The 21,874-nt window shown below is 42.4% G+C and overlaps 1 protein-coding gene across 5 annotated transcripts in view; it reads left to right on the top strand.

Annotated features, from left to right (window-relative positions):
• Nucleotides 1-21,874, top strand: part of LOC310719540 (uncharacterized protein) — a 102,264-nt gene that overhangs the window by 68,030 nt on the left and 12,360 nt on the right. For all 5 annotated transcript variants that reach the window (XM_083529376.1, XM_083529377.1, XM_083529375.1 and 2 more), the window contains 4 exons: nt 386-482; nt 3,682-3,805; nt 18,173-18,282; nt 19,341-19,415. In XM_083529376.1, coding sequence (XP_083385502.1) covers nt 386-482; nt 3,682-3,805; nt 18,173-18,282; nt 19,341-19,415 — 406 coding nt within the window. The remainder of the gene's footprint in view (nt 1-385; nt 483-3,681; nt 3,806-18,172; nt 18,283-19,340; nt 19,416-21,874) is intronic.

Genomic DNA, 21,874 nt, shown 5'->3' with positions numbered 1-21,874 from the left:
CTAAACCTCAATATTATAGGATTATTTGCAAACCGGCATTTTAAAAAGGAAATGTGTTTTTACTGTGACACAACGATTTAATTTGTGTCCTGTCTTCGTCCTGAAATGCTCTTGGTTGGACGTGTACGTTTTACAGCATCGGCCGAAAAGAAAAAAGATTTCTGTATGAATTCAGACTTTTTTTCTCCTCAATTTCTCATCATTGTGTGTTATATTTGTTATGAATAATGAACAGGATTCATACACGGGTCTGAACAAATGTGTATTCGTTTCCATCATATTTAACCTGCACACAGTACAGGAGTGTAAATACACAGCTGCTGTTTAACAGGAATTTTGGAAGAAGATCTCTTTTCCTCCCTGTGTTTTCTCTCCCTTTCTCTAGCTGATGCGGTTCTCAGGCAGGAAGACGAGAAGACAGAACAGCAGCTGAGTAACGATCCTGAAGAGGAAGAGGACATCTGTCAAATCGCACGGCTACAGTAAGATACACACACACACACACACACACACACACACACACACACACACACACACACACACACACGCCATACACCACCGACTCACACAACTACAGTAAAACACACACACACACACACACACACACACACACACACACACACACACACACTATACACCATACACCACCGACTCACACAACTACAGTAAAACACCCACACACACACACACACACACACACACACACACACCATACACCACTGACACACACACACACACACACACACACACACACACACACACACACACACACACACACACACACATGCCATACACCACTGACTCACACAACTACAGTAAAACACACACACACACACACACACACAAACACCATACACCACCGACTCACACAACTACAGTAAAACACACACACACACACACACACACACACACACACACACACACACACACACACACACACACACACACTATACACCATACACCACCGACTCACACAACTACAGTAAAACACCCACACACACACACACACACACACACACACACACACACACACACACACCATACACCACCGACACACACACACACACACACACACACACACACACACACACCATACACCACCGACTCACACACACACACACACACACACACACACACACACACACACACACACACACACACACACACACAGGGTTGCACAGGGGCATAGACACTTCATCTGAGAAATTTTGTCAATATTCCAAGCAGGAATTTATGGGAATTTCCGGAAATTCCATTAAAATGCATGTAAACTGTATTAAATACAAACATAAATATAATTATGACATAATCAGACATGCAAACGAATTATTAATTTTTTTTTTATCACATTTTTTACTGATTCAATTGTAAGTAAAACATTTATAGATATTTATTTATTTGGATTTTACAATATTAATATATTAGTATGAGTAAAAAAAGCATCACAGCTGGAGCTTCATAAACGATCTTACACACAGCACACAGACGTTTTGAACATAAGTGTATGAAATATTGATGTATTTCACGTGAATACTCACCAAGATGGACATTTTTCTTGACATAATATTGTGTGCGGGGTAAAGAAATGATGTGTGTTATGGAGGAATGCGCAGTGCATGTAGGGGGCGGGGCCTCAGTAGCCCTTCAGTAAGTGTGCTGTGTGCATGCAATTGATTGGAATTCAACTTAATTGGCATTAAATCTGGTTGTTTTAATTATCCTGCAATATTTTCTTTTTACAACTACATTTCAGTTCCCTGTTATAGGATCACCTTCAATTTTGTTATTAATTCCAGCTAATTTCCTTATGTTCCTGTTAAATCATTTTTCCAGTCTTGACATTTTTGCAACCTTACAGTGCACTAACAGTGTAAATGTATTTATAATAATCCTGTAATAAATACACAACATTGCATTGACACACTTTGTATGCAGTGTAGCTGTACGATTCTCATGAAACCAGGACCCCCATAATTGGTGGAACTCGGGTGTGGCTGTAGTGCATTTTTTTTTTTCAGGAGAAGCGCACCGTACGTCTAGCCGCGTGTTTCCTCGTGTGTTTAAACAGCAGCTGTGTGTAATCTGTGTACAGTGTGCGTCAGCTCCAAACCAGCATGTGCTCATGTAACTAGCGCTCTGCCCTTTGGAGTATTTAGTTTGATCTTCGCTCGCTGCCCGAATTAATCAGTTTTATTTGAAATTTCATTCAGTTTTTTGGAAGTTGTTAACACGGTGCATCACAGGTGTCTCAACGGGGTCCCGGGTTCTCCCACCGCGCACAAACACGCATTGTTGGTCCAGATGTCTTTCATCTGTCGTTTGGGGGAAAACCCTGTAAAAAACCTCCACCTGCATTTACCTAACTTTTAAACCATACCCTATTTTCTACACACGATGCTGTAGATTGTGGAGGTTGGTATGTGCTCCTTTTTGAACATCCCATAATCTCCATTTGCTCTTATATTAACCTCCAATCTTCTGGAAAGATGTTCCACTCGATTTTGTGTAGATTCAAGTGTGTTATTAATGTCAGATGCTGATGTAGGTGAGAAGGTGAGGAGGTCTGGGGTGCAGTCAGTGATCACATTCATCCTAAAGGTGTTCAGTAGGGTTGGAGCTCTATAGCAGGAGAGCTTCCACTCTAACCCATGGAAAGCAGATCTTCATGGAGCTGGCTCTGTGCACAAATTGTCGTCCTGGTAGTTCGAGTAAAGTGAACGTTTCATGCTGCACAGTTACTTTGTGGTTTATGGAATACACACATATTCCTGGAAAAGTCAGGTGTCCCAATACTTTTGTTTATTTATTTTATATAAATATATATTTTTATTTCTCTCCTCTCTCTGGCTCCCTAACAGCTGACCAACACTAGAACCCAAACCCATAATTAGATCCATTTCTGCTCCTGCAATTATCTGTACGCTATGACTGAACCTTTTCCGTACAAGCGGCCTGATTGTGGTTGAACAGCCGTTTGCGTCGCGTCTATTCAACTCTCCTCAGGCGGGCGCTGTTTGACTGCACTAATGCGGGCGGGAGGCAGAGGAGCGTGTGTTCGCACCCCACGGAACGTCCAGTGGAGGTTGTGGAAATTGTAATAATTTGTCGTATTGATCCTTTTCGCCACGGCAGTCGGTTCCCATTGTGGCAGAGCAGAAATAGACACTTCATCGATTGCCTCTTTAATGCCGCACTTCCCGGCCTGCGAGCGAGGCTTCCTGCCGCCGCAGGGCCCATTGTCCCTCACACCTGAAGAGCTAAATGACCTTTTTTTATTTTAAAAAAGGGAGCAAAACGGGTTTCAGTTCTGAAAAGCAGCCGCTTCACGCTCACGTTCGTGATTGGTTGTACTTGATTTGATTCATTTTTTTGTGCTCGAGTTACAGTCAGAGGGTGGAGTCACGTGAATAGCAGCCATTTTAGCAGATTGCCATAAAGCAAATTATAATGTTTAACATTCATGTTCTTCACCTATATATATATATATATAATATAAAATTTTACTAAATTTTACAATTATAATTCACAATGTAATGTAATTAAATGTAAAATTTATAAAAAAAAACAAGCAGAATTTCTCAGCTGTAGCTTTAACAGTATATATGTGTGTGTGTGTGTGTGTGTGTGTGTGTGTGTGTGTGTGTGTGTGTGTGTGTGTGTGTGTGTGTGTGTGTGTAACAGGTGGACTGTAGAGAAGCTTAGAGCCGAGGCTGGACTTTTCCTAAGGAAAGCTGTAGAAGAAGCAGAGACGCAGCAGAAACTCGTCTGTGAGGCTGCGAGAGAAAGAGACGAGGCCAGAGAGCAGGTAACTGCTTCTGTCACAACCAACACACACACACACACACACACACACACACACACACACACACACACACACACACACACACACACACACTTTTGAATAGCCTCTAGCGTCTCACAACACAGGAGTAGGAGGGGGGAAAGGGCAGGGGTAAAAGTCAGCTCTCACACTTTTCACAAAGGTCAGCCATGTCTGAAGCCTAGCATTCACAGACCCCCCCCCCCCCCCCCCCCCCCCCCACACACACACACACACACACACACACACACACATGCACATATTCGGATATACATGGGTATGGGCCTGCGACTGCAACATGCCTATTTTATTTATTTATTAATTAATTTATTTATTTATTTATTTACGCTGCAACATCCCACAAAAGAAAACCCTCACGATAGGTGTAGAGGTGCCAATACTTATGGTTATATCTGCAGAATTGACGGAAAAAGAAAACGTTTCGCTCCGAATCCTCTTTTTCTATTTGCTGATGTCTAGTTTACAATATTTCTGTATATAATATCGTATTATAAAGCCTACGTCATTGTTTACAAAAAAAATGTTAACTAAAGTTGCCTAGATGTGGAACAGGATGTTAAAAAAAAAGCACATAATCTTATACTCAGGTCTCCACAAACTTTTGTCCATATAGTGTATGTGTAAATATGAACATATTATAACTGTATCTATTACGCTGTAGTACACGTGCTGTGTGTAGCAGAAGTACGTTAGACATCGTAGTCGGGAATCTGTGGCTTAAACACTCAATATTATCACTGGTGCATTCACCTGGTTTCTAATACACCGGGATTTCGGCTTGTAATATTTGAGAACGGTCGGTACGTGGGAATCGGACCGGTCAGTTCGGAACCTCACAAGAGCCCGGAGACTTAATTAATCCGGGTCTGAGGCGTGTTTCTGAAATCATTTAAATTCTTCTTCTCGGCACGGTGAATAATTCAGGCTCGTCTTCGCATCGTATGTCGGTTAAACACGCCGAAGCTTCACAGAGGTAAAGCTGTAGAGCAGGAGGAGGATGTGGAGAAAGAGGAGGAAGAGGTGGAAGAGGAGGGAGATTAAGCACAGTTGATGCCCGACATTGGGATCATTATCATGTGTCGTTTTACTCTCCTGACGAGCTCGGGTTAATTACGACAGGTGTCACACACCGACCACCCAGAGCTCTGATCAACCTCGTCTTCAGTCACCTCAGAAATAAAGAGCGAGACAGAGGCTAATCAACTCCCTCACACCTTCACCTCACCTCACAGCGACACTTTGCCGAAGCTCCGTAGCCTTTCATTCGGGGGTTAAAAGAAGACAAAAATAAAGAGAATTTTTGCCACACTTTGTGTTTAACTTCACGGGGGGTCATGGTTGTCAGGTCTAGTCTAGATAAAGCACTTTAATATTCCAGGAAGCTCCGGTAAACGGCTCAATCGAATACCCTCCGTATCTATTTACTCGTTTATTCCGAACATGATCCATAACCACGCTTATTTTAGCCGGGGGAAGAAATGGCTGCCCCGTGTGGCGAACGAAACGCAGCAGAAAAAAGCCTTAAAAAAAACGGAAAGATATAAAGCGGCTTTGTGCGGCCGATCGTGGGTTTTAAATACTAAAAAACAGCAGCGGGCGTCGTAGGCGGTAAGAGTAAATCCATATTACAAATTGCTTTTGTGAGCTCCGGATGAGCCGCCGATTTTTCCGTATTGAACTTTTGTCCCATTCAGTGGCCGCAGTGGGGGAAAAGATACTGATCCTCTACAGGATCAATACACGACCAGGCTTCAGTGAGCAACACACACACACACACACACACACACACACACACACACACACACACTCTGAAGACTGAATATATCAAACCGGCTCTGCCCCTTACACCTTCTTCCCACTTATCAAAAATGTTGGCATCCCAAACCTCAATTGAATTTTTTTTCATCAGTCACTCGTCCAGTACTGAACGATTCCAGCCGTACGGTATTTAAAGGAAGTTTTTATCAGTGTTTAGCGGAATAAATATACTTAGAATAAATATTTACGCCTGTTATTGCTCCATATAAAACTAATGTACATTTAAACACTCAGTGTAGATGATGCTTTAATGTACAAAAAGTATTCATACTGCACTTTACACAACACAAAAACCCAATGCTGTAATCAGAAACATCTGGCAGATGAGACGGTGGATTAGAAAGTCAGACATTCAGCGACTTGAAAAGGAAAAATAGAGAGCGGATTGTTACAGATTGTTGCAACTGTCAAAGAATTTCTAAATTTAGGTGTGAATAGTGGATTGTGATTGGTGGAAGGAGTTTAGGTGTGAAAAGTGGATTGTGATTGGCTGGAAGGAGTTCAGGTGTGAATAGTGGATTGTGATTGGCTAGAAAAGGCTGCTATCATACACATTTCCAAATGACCTCACTGAGCTCCATTGAGTAGTTTTGGTGGAAATTCTATGGTGAACATGGCGATTTTTTATAAACGGCTCGAGGCCCAAGATGAATTTGAGGATCAAATGAGAACTAGAATGAAAAACAGCACCAGGGGTTAACTTCAACAGCTCTCTCCTTCTCTCTAATTACTATTTATTAAAAGTCATGTGAATGAATGTCATTTTCTGGCACTACTTTTTCTCTGTGTGTGATTCGGACCAGCAGAATTGTAATTGTAATGAGACGTATATAAAATGTGTAATGAAAATAAATTTTGTTTCAATCAAGTCAGATTTTTACTGCTAACCACAGTGACAGCTTTAATAGGTATCAATTCTTTGGCATATTTAACATCTAGCTTAGTTTCCTCACAGTGTGAGAAGCTTGGAGTGGAAAATGAGCTGATTATAACCACAAAATGGGGTAAAAATGTGGAATCTGCAGGCCTTCAGCAAGGACATATGGGTGTGATGTTCAGGGGGTGCACAAACTTTTGTTCCGTATAGTGAATAAATGAAACAAATTTTTCGTGTTTTCTTGTGTTTAACGCTAAGCATTTTTAATCACTTTTGTTCAATTTCTATGAGCATGCGAAATTAAGGAAAGGGGCGGAGCTGAATGTAGCATCAGAAAGTTCAAACCACTTGTGATTACATTGTTTCATTCGAGAGAAAAATACGAAGTTTGGCGTGTTTTTGAGTAATTACTTGTACAAGCCGGTGTTTCTCTTCACTCCTTCGTCGCTCGCTCCGATACTGAAACGAGCTCATCGCTTGTAATTTCTGGAACATCATCACCATTAGCCGTGACGTACACTTTGTTTGCGTTGCCTCATTGCACTGGTGAGCTGAATTTGATTCGGATATTAATTGATTAGATTTTGAAGGATATTTAAGCGTGGGAAATGAAGTGGAGGGATGAGGGTGTGTGTCTCTCTCTCACTCTCTTTCTCCATCTCTCCCGCACTCTGTCCCTCGCTTTATCTTCATGATGGCATCATTACCTCGAAGAGAGCGCGTCAGCCGTCAAATTAGCGCGCCGCGTTTTTAATGATCCGCCTCGTGTGCCAAATAAAGCGTGCCCATCGGCTCATTATTGATCTTCATTTGCCCTGATTGGTGCCACTTGTGCGAATCTAAAAATCCTTTGGAAATGCACAGCAGGACTCCGAGAGCGAGGAGGAGAGAGAGGAAGATGGATCGAGGAAAGAATGTACGAGCTGAATGTATATGTTATTAGGCAGCTGGTGTCCTACGTCCTTCAGTCCACTATTACCCGAGAGGCCGAGGGGCATCGTAAAACCCACCGAGTCCCAGTGAAACGACCAACGACACAGCCATTATAGGCTGTTCAGATACACTCATTACACCCACACACACACACACACACACACACACACACACAGACAGAGGAAAAATCACAGTGCAGCACTGCATAGATAAAACAATCTGAATGATGCGACCAATTAAAGCGCAGGAATGCGTTTTTTTCTTCCCGGATGCTCCTTAATCTTTTTCTAAACCAATTCACTGAGTTTTCCCTCCAGACCATCACATTTGCATCAACCTTTACCGTCGCCACCATCACCACCACTATCACCACTGTCATCACCACCATTACCACCATCACCATCAACACTATACCCACCGCCAACACTATCACCATCACCACCAATACCACCAACACCACTGTGTGTTATCACCATTAACACTAAATCATCTACACCAACTGTGTGTCATCACCACAATCACCATCACTACCGTCACCATCACCACCAACACCAAACCATAACCACCGTCACTACCACCATTACCATCACCATCTCCACCAATATAAACACAATCGTCACCACTGCACCACTGTGTGTCATCACCACCAATACCAACACCAATACCATCACCACCAATACCACCAACACCACTGTGTGTCATCACCATGAACACCAAACCATCTCCACCAACACTGCTGTGTGTCATCACCACAATCACCATCACTACCAACACCAATACATCACAATCCAACACCATCGTCACCACTGCACCACCGTGTGTCATCACCACCAACACCATCACCACCGTAACCAGAAATACCAACACCAATACCATAGGCAACGTCTCCAACAACATCATGATCCCCAACAACACCATTACCATCACCAACACTGCCATCAACACCACCAACACCATCACGACTGTGTGCCGGAGTGTGTTATTAGAATACAGCTCCTTAATCATTGCCAAACATTGGTGTCACCCTCCTCTATTCTTCTTCTCCTTAGTTACATTTTATTTTCCCTCATATTAAAGGTAACACTGTAGCTCAACAATCGTTTTCTGCGAAACGGAGTCGTAATCCAGAGCAGGGAGGAGTCATGCTAACATCGTGTTCTCTCGTCTTTCCTCCCTGTGTAAGTGTGTGTGTGTGTGTGTGTGTGTGTGTGTGTGTGTGTGTGTGTGTGTATCCATCTTCATTTATATTAATTTCACAAATCTCAGCGGACGGCAGTGGCGTCTCCCACCCTCCGCCCCACCATTCCCCCGCCCAGTCCCTCGCCTCGTTACACACCCCTGGGACCGGTGTTTTAATTTAGCCCGACTTCACTGTAATAAAATTTTATATCAGTCTTTTATTAGGTGTTAATATTATACCGGCTCTCCCTCCACTACAGCTTTATCTAATTGCTTTCATTAGCACAGCGGGAAGCGCAGGGGCGAGGACTCGTACCCGCTCACACACTCACACACACTCACACACACTCGCTCGCTCGGCTACACGCTTCGGGTGACGGAATGCACGCGGTGTTGGCTGTGAACGTGCGAGTCGTAAACAGAAACGCAGCTACCCGGAAATTTCACTACGTTTCAATGCACCGATAAAAGAATGGAAAAAAAGATTTATCCAGTAAATAAGCCCTTAATCTCGATTTACACAGGGTAGCCTGTAGCACGCATCGGTTGCTTAGCAACATCACGGTGTTGTAAAACAAGACGTTGTATTGGTCAAAAACCTGTCATGTGACTAAAACCACTTTTCAATGTATGTTTGGATATTTGCATAAAAACGCATAGAGAGGAATTTTTTACGTCACATCTCTTTTTTCTCTCTCTCTATTTTTCTAGCTCCTCCCCCGATCTTTCTCTTTCACTTTGCATCTCTCTGTCTATCTCTTTTTAATACATTTCTCTAATTTCTCTTTGTCTCTCTCTCTCTCTCTCTCTCTCTCTCTCTCTCTCTCTCTCTCTCTCGTGTTTCTCTCTTTCCCCCCATCTTTCTTTTTATCACACGTTCCCTCCTTCCCTCTTTCACTGTCTACCAATCTGTCTATCACTCTTTCTTTCTATTTCTGTGTCTCTCTTTTCATATTTCTCTGTCTTGCTCTGTATTTCCTTCTCTTTTCCTCATGTTCATATCTCTTGTCTCGCTTTCTTTTCTTTCTTTCTTTCTTTCTCTTTCTAACTTTCTTTGTCTTTCTTGATCTCTTTTTTGTAAAATCTCTCTCTCTCCTTCTTTTTTTTAGTCCCCCCCCATATCTCATCCTCTCTTCCTCTCTCTCACACTGTCTTTGTTTATTACTCCCGGCTTTCTCTTTCTGTCTCTCACCGTCTTTTTCTGTCCATCTTTCTGTCTCTCTCAACTTTAATAAATACAGCCGTGTTTAATATCATTCTCTCTCTCTCTCTCTTTTGCTCTCTCTCTCTCTCCCCCTCTTTCTTTTAGTCCCCTTTTACTCTGTCTTAACCTCGTCCTCTCCACTTTTTGCTCTAGTCTTTCTGTCTCTTTAATATTCACTCCTTCCCTCTCTCTGTCTGTCTGCCTTTTTATGACTTTTGTCTTTCTGTCACACTGCCTTTTTTTCCCCATCGACCTGTTTGTCTTTCGTTTCTTTCTTCAGCTCATTATTTCTCTCGTCTTTCTGATTGTTTTGTCTCTCCGTCGGTCTCAGAATTTTTTTTGGGCCTCTGAATTTTTGTTGTCTGACTTATTTGTCTCGCTGAATTTTTGTCTTGTTTTTTTTCTCTCTGAAGTTTTTTTTATGTCCCCAACTGTCTCTTCCTCTCTCTCACTTGCTGTCTGTCTCTTTCAGCCCCCTCCATCTATTTCTAGTCCTCTCTTTCTCTGACTTTTTTTCTTATGTTTGTCTGTCTATTACTCGTCTTTGTCTAACATTCACTCCTTCCTTCTCTCACTGCCCCGACTCTCTTTACCTCTCTTTTCTCTCATTTCATCTTTTTCTGTTTCTTTCTCTATTTGCAAATATATCAGAGTTCATTTTCCCTCTCTCTCTCTCTCTCTCTCTCTCTCTCTCTCTCTCTCTCTCTCTCTCTCTGACCTGTAGAAATGGTCAAGCTTGATGAATCTGAAGGAAATTGGCTTTAAATGGCCTCATCTGCTCCGGTCACAGCCATTACTGATAGATTTTATAAGTGGACTGCGTGCGGTGAAATTATTTTCGAATGACCTCAGCCGACTCGCCGTTTCTCTCAGGTTTAATCGCAGCAAAAAGCCGTCTCTGATATTTTAATGATCAGGTCGCTTTCACACGAACGTCGCAGAGCCAGGGTCGGTCTGGTTTCATTCAACACACAACAGGAACACGACTGTTTTACGACTGTTTTATTCGCTCCCCATTTCACTAAATTCAACACTCATATTTAATGTACATTACAATTATCAATACAAGGGGATCGTTTGTGATATAATAATAATATAAATACTGATAATAAATAATAAAATAATAAATAAACTAAGCATGTACACTGATTCTTATATTTATTTTTATTTTTATGAAACAATAGAAATAATATTTGGATTTATATAATAATTATATAAATCATTATATTATTAAAACAATTTAAGGGGAAAATCTTTTAAATAAAATACATGATATTAAGAAAATATCAGAATATCAACAAAAGATCTAGGTATTATACTAATTATTGTTATTATTATTATTATTATTATTATTATTATTATTATTATTATTATTATTATTATTATTATAAGCAGCACAGTCTTTGGTTTATATTTTCCTGTTCGATAAAGGACACGTGTTGTCCCTGCACGTTATTGTCCTTGTTAGCGGATGCCTTTAAAATCACCTCATACTGTACGCTTCAGCTAATAACATCACGCTGTTTAACACACACACACACACACACACACACACACACACACACACACACACACACACACACACACATCAATAACAATGTTCTGTTTGGCCTAAGAACTGTACTGTGACATTGAAGAGAACCTCAGCTCTTGCGTCCTCCATGTCCTGTAATCTTTACTTATTTATTCAGGTACATACATGAGCCACAGGAAGAATCCTCAGTGACAGTAACCCCCTGCTAACTGCCCCAGCACAACCCTACAACCCTACACACACAAATAAACACACACGGTCTCTTGAACTTGAATCTTATCCCTAAGATCAATAAAAAATATCAATAACATTGTTGTGAATGTGTTAAGGGGGTGGAGCTTGAATAAATTCCCCATTAAGAGGTGTTCAGCTTCTTGGATACACTTTTAAATAAAATCAACTTCCCTCGTTCCTATGTGAATGAGTCGTGTCCAGCTGGTCGCAAGCGTCTGATCGCTCATGTATGCGGAAGAGGGCAGAGAGTATTTTGTTTTTGGTTTCTGAAGAGGAAACACTGCCCCCTGCTGGTGGCATGGACAGGCTCTGTACACAGGCGCTGAGCGTCTTCATGTGTATCAAGCATCGCTTTTTATCTCTGCAGTTGATTTTTCTATGAAAAAAGACGCACAACATGACGTCACGCGGCACAGGACACGACGAGACCCTCCGCCTTTTAACCGGCGCTAATTGTCTGCTGCGGGTTTTGGCGTGTCAGGACCGTTACCCTGACCCGCTCAGACTTCTTCACTTTTCATAAAGCATGATCCGAACGAATAAAGCTCAAGCGTTATACCGTATCACCCCTCACCTCCATGCACTTCTACACACACTCCATCTTGAATTTTGTATTATTTGTCAAAGTATCGTAGGTTTTTTTTTTTTTTTTTTTACTCCAACGTGAAGTTCGCGTGTCAGGTCTGAATATGACACCCTTCAAACTCAAGTCTTGTATAGAACATTCTCCGTCGTCCTCACCGACATCATCCTTGAGTCTGATCTACTGAATAAAACAGAAAGAAATGTTATTTCTGTCAGATTCGCTACAAGGACTGTTCGTCTCTTCACCAACAACAGAAGCTTTCTAAGTAGCAGTGATTTGGAAAACCGTTGGCGTATCGATCTGCCTTGTTCTTAACTCTCTGAACACCATCCCATTCTTCTCGTCTACACAAACCGCCTTTTACCGGAGCCTGCTCACTGTTCACAATCGTCTTGCAGCAAAAGAAGAGAAATAATAAGATGCCAGAGCAAAATATTTAAATCAACTGACTCAGATTAAAGTGTGGAGCTCAGTATATTTGCTGACTGCTGATTGGCTGAAAGAACAATCTTTTTTGGTGGGGGGGGGGGGGTTGTTCCATTAGATAATGTTTATAATCATTTATCACCTGGAATCGTTTTTTGTGGCAGTGTGGGTGTGGTGATGCTCCAGTTTGTGAACAGAGGGCGGAGCTTAAGGAAGCATGTGGTAAAAAAAAATTACAAACCATCACTAGAGTGTTTTATTTTCCAGTGAGGACACTGTGGAGAGAGCGGAGGGACCACGTGTACTATCCACTGTGTGTTCATGGTGATGATGAAAGTTCCTCTCCATGATCATCTTCACCAACTTAACTACACTGGATAGAACACTCAAAAATTGGCACTTGACCACGCCCACTTTGCCACAGTATTAACAGCTGCGATTTTATCAAATTAGTATCAAAAGTATCAATCTTCTTCACTTTAAGTGTCTTTGCTTCACAAGCGTGCTTAAAATGAATGCAGCTCAAGTGTTAAACCGTTTCACCTCCACACACTCCAACACACACTCCATGTTGACTTTTCCTATTTCTTTTTCTAAAACTACCACAACTTTTTTTTTTTTTTTACATGCGTACACTTCAAACTCGAGTCTTCGCCGACATGTTTGTTAATCCTTAAGTCTTATCAATTGACTAAACCTGAATAAAATGTCAGTATTTCTGACCAATTCGCTACGTGGACGCAGTACTCCGAGTGTCATCGTATCGCCGCAGCTCCCACGTGACCCTCGCGAAAGGATCTCGCAAAAGGATCTCGTCTACAGTTGCAGTTCTTTATGCAACCTTCAGCAATCACCAACCAGCCTTTTTACCGTAGCCTGTTTACCGTTCACGCTCCTGATTGAAAAACACTCGTCTCTCAGCGACTGAAAAAAAAGAAAGAAAAGAAGCCGGCTGTATGAAAGCGGCAGGGCTGATTGGAGAGCTCGGCCCTGAGGAGAGCACTCTGGGAAGGGCAAGCTGGACTTTGGGTAAGTAGGGGGATTGCCTAATTACTTTTCCCCAACGTCCTCCGAGCCATACCTTATCCTCCATCTCCGTACGAGCCATTAGTCATCGGAGAAGTGCCGTTATTAAGGCATTAGACGACTCGGTGCAGCTCTGGAAATCGTTGCCGGTACCGACGCAATTAAAGAATCCATTAGTATTATTAATAAGGACTCACGTGTGCACTGGTGGACTCTGGTTTAATATGTAATTATTCTGCTGTTATGAAAGACACACACACACACACACACACACACACACACACACACACAGTGGGCTAGGCCTTGCCTTGTTCAATCACGTTTCCTACTCGTCAAACTAGCATATTTAATTCAAAGCCCTTTGAAAATAAATATACATATTCAAGCGATACATCATCCACATCCGGACGTTTTAATTAGTACGATGATGAATTCTTAATGCCGTCTTTAACAATACATGTGAGCACTAGGACTAATTCCGGTCTGGCGAACGAGGCGTGTTTTTGCACGAAAGCCCGCGGGCTCTTATTTTCTTCAAAAGCGATTAGCTGCGTGTTAACATGCTTTTCCGCGCTTCGTTGTTCACACCCCGGGTAACAGGGTCTATATCATACCATGATCAAGGGGGTTATTATCATCAGGGGCTTGACGGTAGAACCGTTTCGTTTATGGAGACAGTGCTGGATGGACGGCTAGCGTTTCCATAGAAACTGGTCACTGGGCAACAACTTTAACGCTTTGGCTAAGAAAAGGCCATTTAATATTTTTTTGCCCCTGAATGTCACAGCCATCCATGCTGCTGTCGGAGAAACCGGAGAACCCTAAAGAACCCATACAACAGATCCTTGAATGCACCTGAGGTTCTTCCCGAAACTTTAAAACAATTATATCTTTGGATACACAAACTCATCCATCTATTGCTCTTATAATTCCCTTTACATCTCTGAGAAGATGTTCCACTAGATTTTGGAGTAATAAAGTCAGGTACTGATGGAGGTGAGAAGGTGAGGAGGACTGGGGTGCAGTCAGCATTCACATTCATCCTAAAGGTGTTCAGTAGCGTTAGAGCTCAATATCAGGCCACTCAAGATCTTTCTCTCCAAACCATGTAAAACATATCTTCATGCCGTTGTTGTTGACCGATTAACACGTCCCACTCACGTGATGTGTGTGTGTGTGTGTGTGTGTGAGATGATTGGATTGGATTAGGGACACTGCTATCAATTATTTTAGTAATCGAGTATTCTAACAATTATTCCATCGATGAATCGAGTAATCAGATAAGAATACAAGAATATCGGTGTTTTCATAATGTTTTCGTTTTAAATGATCCCAAACTTTGGAAACGTTGTTTTCTCCGGCCTGAATCTTCATCTCACCCCCTCGCTGATTTACTCCTCCATTTTTCATTCTTCAGCGGCTTCCGTGTTTACCTGTCCAGAGCGCCCCAGAGTTTAGCGGGTGGTGCGTCAGTAATAACGGTCCGTGTGGAAACACAGTGCTCCGTGTGGAGTTAAATAGACGGGAAAAAAAAGCGGCTTGATTCATTTTTGTAATCAACTTACTCAAGGAATTGTTTCAGGCCCTATTTTGGATGAATCTTATTTGAATACAGCAACCCTAAGAAATCACTCGTCTCTCTGCATGAGTCTGTGGAAACACACTGGGAGACACATTGTGTCTCGTGCATTACCGTGTGTGTGTGTGTGTGTGTGTGTGTGTGTGAGACAAGAAAGCGCTTTGTAATAAAAGGAAACATACAAACAAAACAGCCTGGCCTCCTCCTCCTCCTCCTTCCGACACGCTCGAGACAGGCTTCTGTAAAGCTCTCGCTCTGTAATACGCGCTCGTAATTGAAACATCGACGTGAACCGCGCACGTGTACGCCATTCTCTGACAACTCCTCTTTCCTCATAATCGCTGCTCTTTAATCTCTCGCCGTTTCGGCATGCCGACACTCTCCGCGTCTCCTCCCTTCCTGTCTGTAGTCGTGCACACACACAGTTATTGCCTTTGGTTATTAAGCAGGAAAAGATGCAGCGAGCAGGAAGAGGAAGGAGGGGAAGCCATTTTGCTGCGGCGGAATAAGCTGTCAAACAGCGAGGCAGGTGACGGCACGAGATGATGGCACGGGCGGTCCTATTACCGCTCCTGCCTTTATTAAACGTCTCCGTATGAACGCTAGACTGCAGACAGAGCGTGAGGAGGAATCATTAAAACACACACACACGCACACACACCAAACTCTTCTAACAGACTGGATAATATTATTTATTACGGAAAGAAATGAATCCGGAGCCTCACGCAGGTTCAGTCGCGTTCTCACCGCGCCGGTATTTCAGCGTGTGTTTAATAACGATTCGATCAAATACCTCCATGTGACCGACGAACGCCTTTATGAGCAACATCATGACTACGTGTTGCTGCCGCGACACTGCTACAGTGACTGTCCGATCTTACCGTCCGATCTTACACTTCTCTATTCTATATCTACAATAGTCTGTGGACACCTGAGCATAAGATTTGTATGTGCCTCATTTCGAACAGCCCAGTCCACATTTAGTTCCCATTCGCTGTCAAAATAAGCGGCAAACTTTTGGAAGATGTTCCACTAGATTTTGAAGGGATTTGTGCTCCTTCAGCCAGAAGGGTGTTAATAAAGTCAGGTACTCATGTAGGTGAGAAGGTGAGGAGGCCTGGGGTGCAGTCAGTGTTCACATTCATCATGTTCAATAGGGTTGGAGCTCTATGGCAGAAGATCCACTCTAACCCTTGTGAAGGGGATCTTCATGGAGCTGGCTTTGTGCACTTCTTGTTACGCTTGAACAGGTTCGGGTCTTCTAGTTTGACTGAAGGGAAAGGTTTCATGCTACTGCATTTAAAGACGTCTGATACAATTGCGTGCCTCCAATTTTGTGCAGCAGTTTGGGGAAAAACAACGAGTGGAGAAGTCGGTGTCCCAATACTTTTGGCCACATAGTGTACTAGAGTCTAGCTCAATACTTTCTCTTTTCTTCTCTATTTTCCTATTTTTCCCTCTCTCTGTTCTCTCTTTCTTTTTATAATTACCTAAAATATTATATGCATTATCCCTTTCTTCATGATTTTGTCCTTCATTTTCCTTTTTATGTTTCCCCCTATTTAATTATTTTTACCTCTTTTTGAACCTAAATCTATTGGTCCCCCCCCCCCTCTTTTTCTCTCTGATTCTTTATTATTTATCCATAACCCTCCTCTGTGAGGTGTTTGCATTCATCCATCTCGAGCTCTACACGTTCACTCGCCTGGATTTTTTTTCCTCTCGCTAGTTTTCCCTTTTTCACGGGCGCTCGTAAACGCCATCTTGAGCGAGTCTCGGCCTCCAGACTCATCCGAAACACGTTAGCACGTGAGCGATCCGATCCAAAAGGTCTGCTTTTGGTTTAGCTTTTTACCCTCCATCTCTCTCTCTCTCTCTCTCTCTCTCTCTCTTTCTCTCTCTCTCTCTCTCTTTCTTTCTTCTTTTATTTGAAGAGGAAAAAAAACTTCATGTTGAGAGAGAGAAGAAGCGGCATGAAGCTTAATAACGTCGTAAACATGAGACGTGGGAAAGCTGCAGACATCTGAATCAATTAATCATGTGTGGAGGGAAAGAGGGATGGTGGGGATAGAAAGAAAGACGAGAGTGGATTCCTATTGCAGGTGGGAGGTGTGTGTGTGTGTGTGTGTGTGTGTGTGTGTGTTGTGTGTGTTGTGTGAAAGAGAGGGGGGAATTTAGTTTACCATGTAAACTACTGTCACATTTTCCCACCTGTCAAAACACAATATTCAGGTTCCTGTGTAAAAATGTTTTTGTGGGCGGGGCTAAAGGTGAACTGGTTGATCAGCTGACTCGATAGGTACCGAAGTCGTGCTGTCACAGGAATATATTTAACACCTGGGTGCACTTTTGTAGCATAAGGAGTTTTATTTCTCTTATAAACAACTTTTCATTACATTAAATAATGACAAACCTTTTTATCTATTTAACATCGTGGAAGGTAAATAAATAAAAACGATCTGATCTGGTTATAGCAGCTATAAACGCCCATCCTCTCAACATTACTTAGGAAGGTAATAATGTGTCTGTACCATGAAAGCTCAAACTCTTCTCATACTCTTAAACACTCTCAAAAAATCATAAAATAATAAATAAAATTAAAATAAATTAATAAATGTTCACTGTGTATACCCGTAATTTTGGAGCAGGTTGAGAGTTTTATTTTAGCTTCAGTATAACTTTATAAAGGATTCCACATTTCCACCTGCGAAACAAACAAACTATTCAAATGTTTTATTTTAAGCTGATTTTTTATTTACTTAAATCAATTAAAGAATTACAATGTAAAAATTTTTAAAAACACGTTTTCCCAATTAAATCTCAGGCTTTGTTTCATTATTTACTAGAAGTGAAGTGTTTTTTTTTTGTGTGTGTGTGTGTGTGTGTGTGTGTGTGTGTGTGTGTGTGTGTGTGTGTGTGTTCGTTCCTCTCGCAGCTTCAGCGGCTGAAACAGAATCTGGAAGAAACCCAGACAGAAAACTCTCACCTCCATCAGGAGAGAGAAAAGCTGGTGACCAACATCAACCTCTGGATCACTGAGCACAAGTAAACACTCCTACTGTCTGTCCACACACACACACACACACACACACACACACACACACACACACACACACACACATGTTTCACAAGAAGGAGTTTACACTCCAAAAATGACAAACTTGTTTGTGGATATGCAGCAACATTAAATGTAACCGTAATTGGATAAAAATATACACCAACTATACATCACACTGCCACATAGACTGGGTTTTTTTCTCTTTCTCTCTCTCTCTCTCTCTCTCTCTCTCTCTCTCTCTCTCTCTCTCTCTCTCTTTCTCTTTCTCTCTATCTATCTATCTATCTATCTATCTATCTATCTATCTATCTATCTATCTATCTATCTATCTATCTATCTATCTATCTATCTATCTATCTATCTTATTCTCTCTTACTCTCATCCTTCAGCTTCCATCCATCTCTCTTTCTCTCTCTCTCAGCCTTCAGCTTCTCTACATCCCTACATATTTCCGAGTCTTTTTCTCTCTTTTGCTCTCTTTTTTTCAGCACTCAGCTCCTCTCTCTCTCTCTCTCTCTCTCTCTCTCTCTCTCTCTCTCTCTCTCTCTCTCTCTCTCTCTTGCTCTCTCTCTTTTACTGATTACAGATTTGATTTGTAATTTAAACTCAATCAGGACACAATCAGTTGTGATGAAAGGCAGCGAGTGAATGCTGCTGTTTCATTGTTGTTTGGTGAAGCCACTTTATCACCGCCAGATCCTCATCCTCCTCCTCAACCTCGTCCTCGTCCTCCTCCTCAACCTCGGCCTCGTCCTCCTCCTCAACCTCGTCCTCGTCCTCATTCTCCTTCCAACATTTACACTCTCACTTCTCTCAGACTGAACTGCCCCGGAGTTCACACACTCAGAGCCAAATCTCGGTGCTTCTCTGGATAAGAATAACGTTACAAACACACGTGAGCTCATGCCCGCTGACTCGTTTTACGTTTGCGCTTATTCACAGCTGCCTTCGCACCGAGCAGCGTCTAGATGTACACGCTTACACATTTATCCAAGACCCAACACTCATGGAAACTAACTTGTGTTTTTTTTCCCGTCTTTCTCAGAGCCGCTAACAAGAGTCTGGCGAGACGGATCAAACGCCACTGCGAGGTTTTGAGCAGCGTCAGTCTGGATACAGGGTACGTGTTTAATTTCTGAGGAGCTCCGACTCTTCATCATCCTGCACTGCAGTCTCTCACACACTTCCAGTTCTCACTGTATTTACCAGTCCAGCCACTCGTTTGCATTGATCACTCGCTCCGTTAAGCATGATCTCGATTCCAATGTCACTAGTGAAGTGAAGTGTAATGTATCAGATTATCACAATATCAATATTATAGTGTGATATAATCAGCCTTATGCATTTACATCCGAACTAGCATGGAGCTGAGCCAGAACTAGCATGGAGCTGAGCCAGAACTAGCATGGAGCTGCGCTAAAACTAGCATGGAACTGAGCTAGAATTAGCATGGAACTGAGCTAGAACTAACATGGAACTGAGCCAGAACTAGCATGGAACTGAGCATGGAGCTGAGCTAGAACTAGCATGTAATTGAGCTAGAACTAGCATGGAGCTGAGATAGAACTAGCATGTAGTTGAGCTAGAACTAGCATGGAACTGAGATAGAACTGGCATGTAAATGTGATCTAGCTAACATAGAACTGTAAGAGAACTAGCATGGAACTGAGATCTAATTAGCATAGAATTGCAAGTGAGAAGTTATAATGACACGGGCATTCATGCTGTGAATCTTTCTGTCCTTTCTCTCTCTCTCTCTCTCTCTCTCTCTCTCTCTCTCTCTCTCTCTCTCTCTCTCTCTCTCTCTCTCTGCCTGCCTGCGATACTTTATCAGCTCTCGCTTGTCTCTCTGTAACACTCGTCATCGCGACCGCTTTGCATGATGAAGAAATCCCAGCGCGATGTCATGTAGAACATAATCGCTTTTTATCCGGAGCTGATTTGAGACACGAAACCCGTTCGCTTTGCTTTTTTCTCCTCGACTCCAGCAAGGAGAACCGTCTCTGGCAGAGCACCAAAAGATAATTATACCTCAGAGAGAAAGAGAAAGAGAGAGAGACAGAGAGGGAAGAAGAGCAATAGAGTGAGGATGGAAAGGAGTCTACGTTCTCGTCTCGTCAATTGGAACGTCCTTCCCTACCTACGTTTTTTTTTCCAAAAGGGCAGCGCTGACACCCCCCACCCCCACCCCAAACCCCTCCTGCCTCGTCCGTAAGGGACATGTTGGTAAGGAAATTAAGAGCTTGTATTACTTTCCATTGAGAGCGTCAAAAGAAACGACATGGCGGACAACAGCGTATGGATTGGAGTTCAAAGGGTTCCTCGAGCACACCCTCCGTAGCACCTGAAGTAATGACAATCGTCTTCCTGATGTGTCTCATGCACTCATTTTTTCTTTCCATTCATCATGAAATGCCATTAATTGCTTCCAAACGGTTCTCAGACCAGACTTAGACAGATGTAGGTCTCACGGTAATCCGTGCCGGTTCCTCTGAGAAACCCTGCTTGCCTGGAGCTGACGCTTGGTCTTCTAAAGCTCCGAAAGCTGTTTGTTACCCACGAGATTATTTTGGTCTCAGCTCTCTGAGGGCCTCCGAGATGTTTTCTTTGAGGCCTCTGACTTTATGATTAGTTGAATTTTTTTTAGTTGACAAATGCATGTAAAAAAAAAGAAGAAGACGTGGACAGCTTTCTTTTTGTCCTATTAATAAAGTGAAAGATTCAGGAATCATACGTGCGAAAGGTGACGCCTCTGAATGTCCTACTTGCTTATTAAACGTGCCATTTTTGTTCTCGCTTTGTTCTGTGCTAAAATACCTGCTATGCTAATACGGCCACTCTCACCAACTAGGTCAGTCTCTCTCCGTGTGTGTGTGTGTGTGAACGTATTCTGGTTTCAGTCACATCACACACTTCAGAGAAACTGGTAGGAGCCTAAAAGCACAGTTTACAGTCCATTATACAATCATTACACCACCATCGGCGGATTAGCAGTTCTCTCACCACAATCACTGAAGCTCTCCGTTACTTCCTTCCTAGCTTTATTTTACATTGTAATGGCTATAGGGTGGTCCTACAGGTCAGTGATAACCCTGGTACAGGAAGTTAGAGCACAAAATGGAGGTGAAGAACAGCCCGAGGTGATGTGGAGACCGTTAAAATGGTGTAGGGCTTCACATCTAGCCATGGATTAAGGAGTTAAATTTGTCCTTGATGTTTGCAGTGAAAACTGACTGAACGGATTAAAATAACGATTTATTTTCATTATGCATTTTATATACGACTCGTTACATCTAGAATTCTGCTGCTCTGAATCACATTTAGAGAAAAGGTAGTGCCAGAAGATTACGTATTTAGATGAGTTAGCTATGAGAGACATTGAGCGGTTCGAGTTTCTCCTGCTGCTGTTTTTCGTTTTATTTCTCATCTGAACATTTTCTTCTCCAGTTCCTCGAATTCATCTTGTGCCTTGAGCCGTTTATGAACATCACCGTATTCGCTAAAGAAGTTCCACCGCATGCTAAACTCCTCCATGGAGCTCAGTGAGGTCATTAGGAAATGTGTACAATCGCTGCCTCA

This window comes from Silurus aristotelis (assembly GCF_946808225.1).
Source record: "Silurus aristotelis genome assembly, chromosome: 25".
Lineage (NCBI taxonomy): Eukaryota > Metazoa > Chordata > Actinopteri > Siluriformes > Siluridae > Silurus > Silurus aristotelis.
The sequence above is the reverse complement of the archived record's forward strand: the minus strand, read 5'-3'. Positions and strand labels throughout refer to the sequence as shown.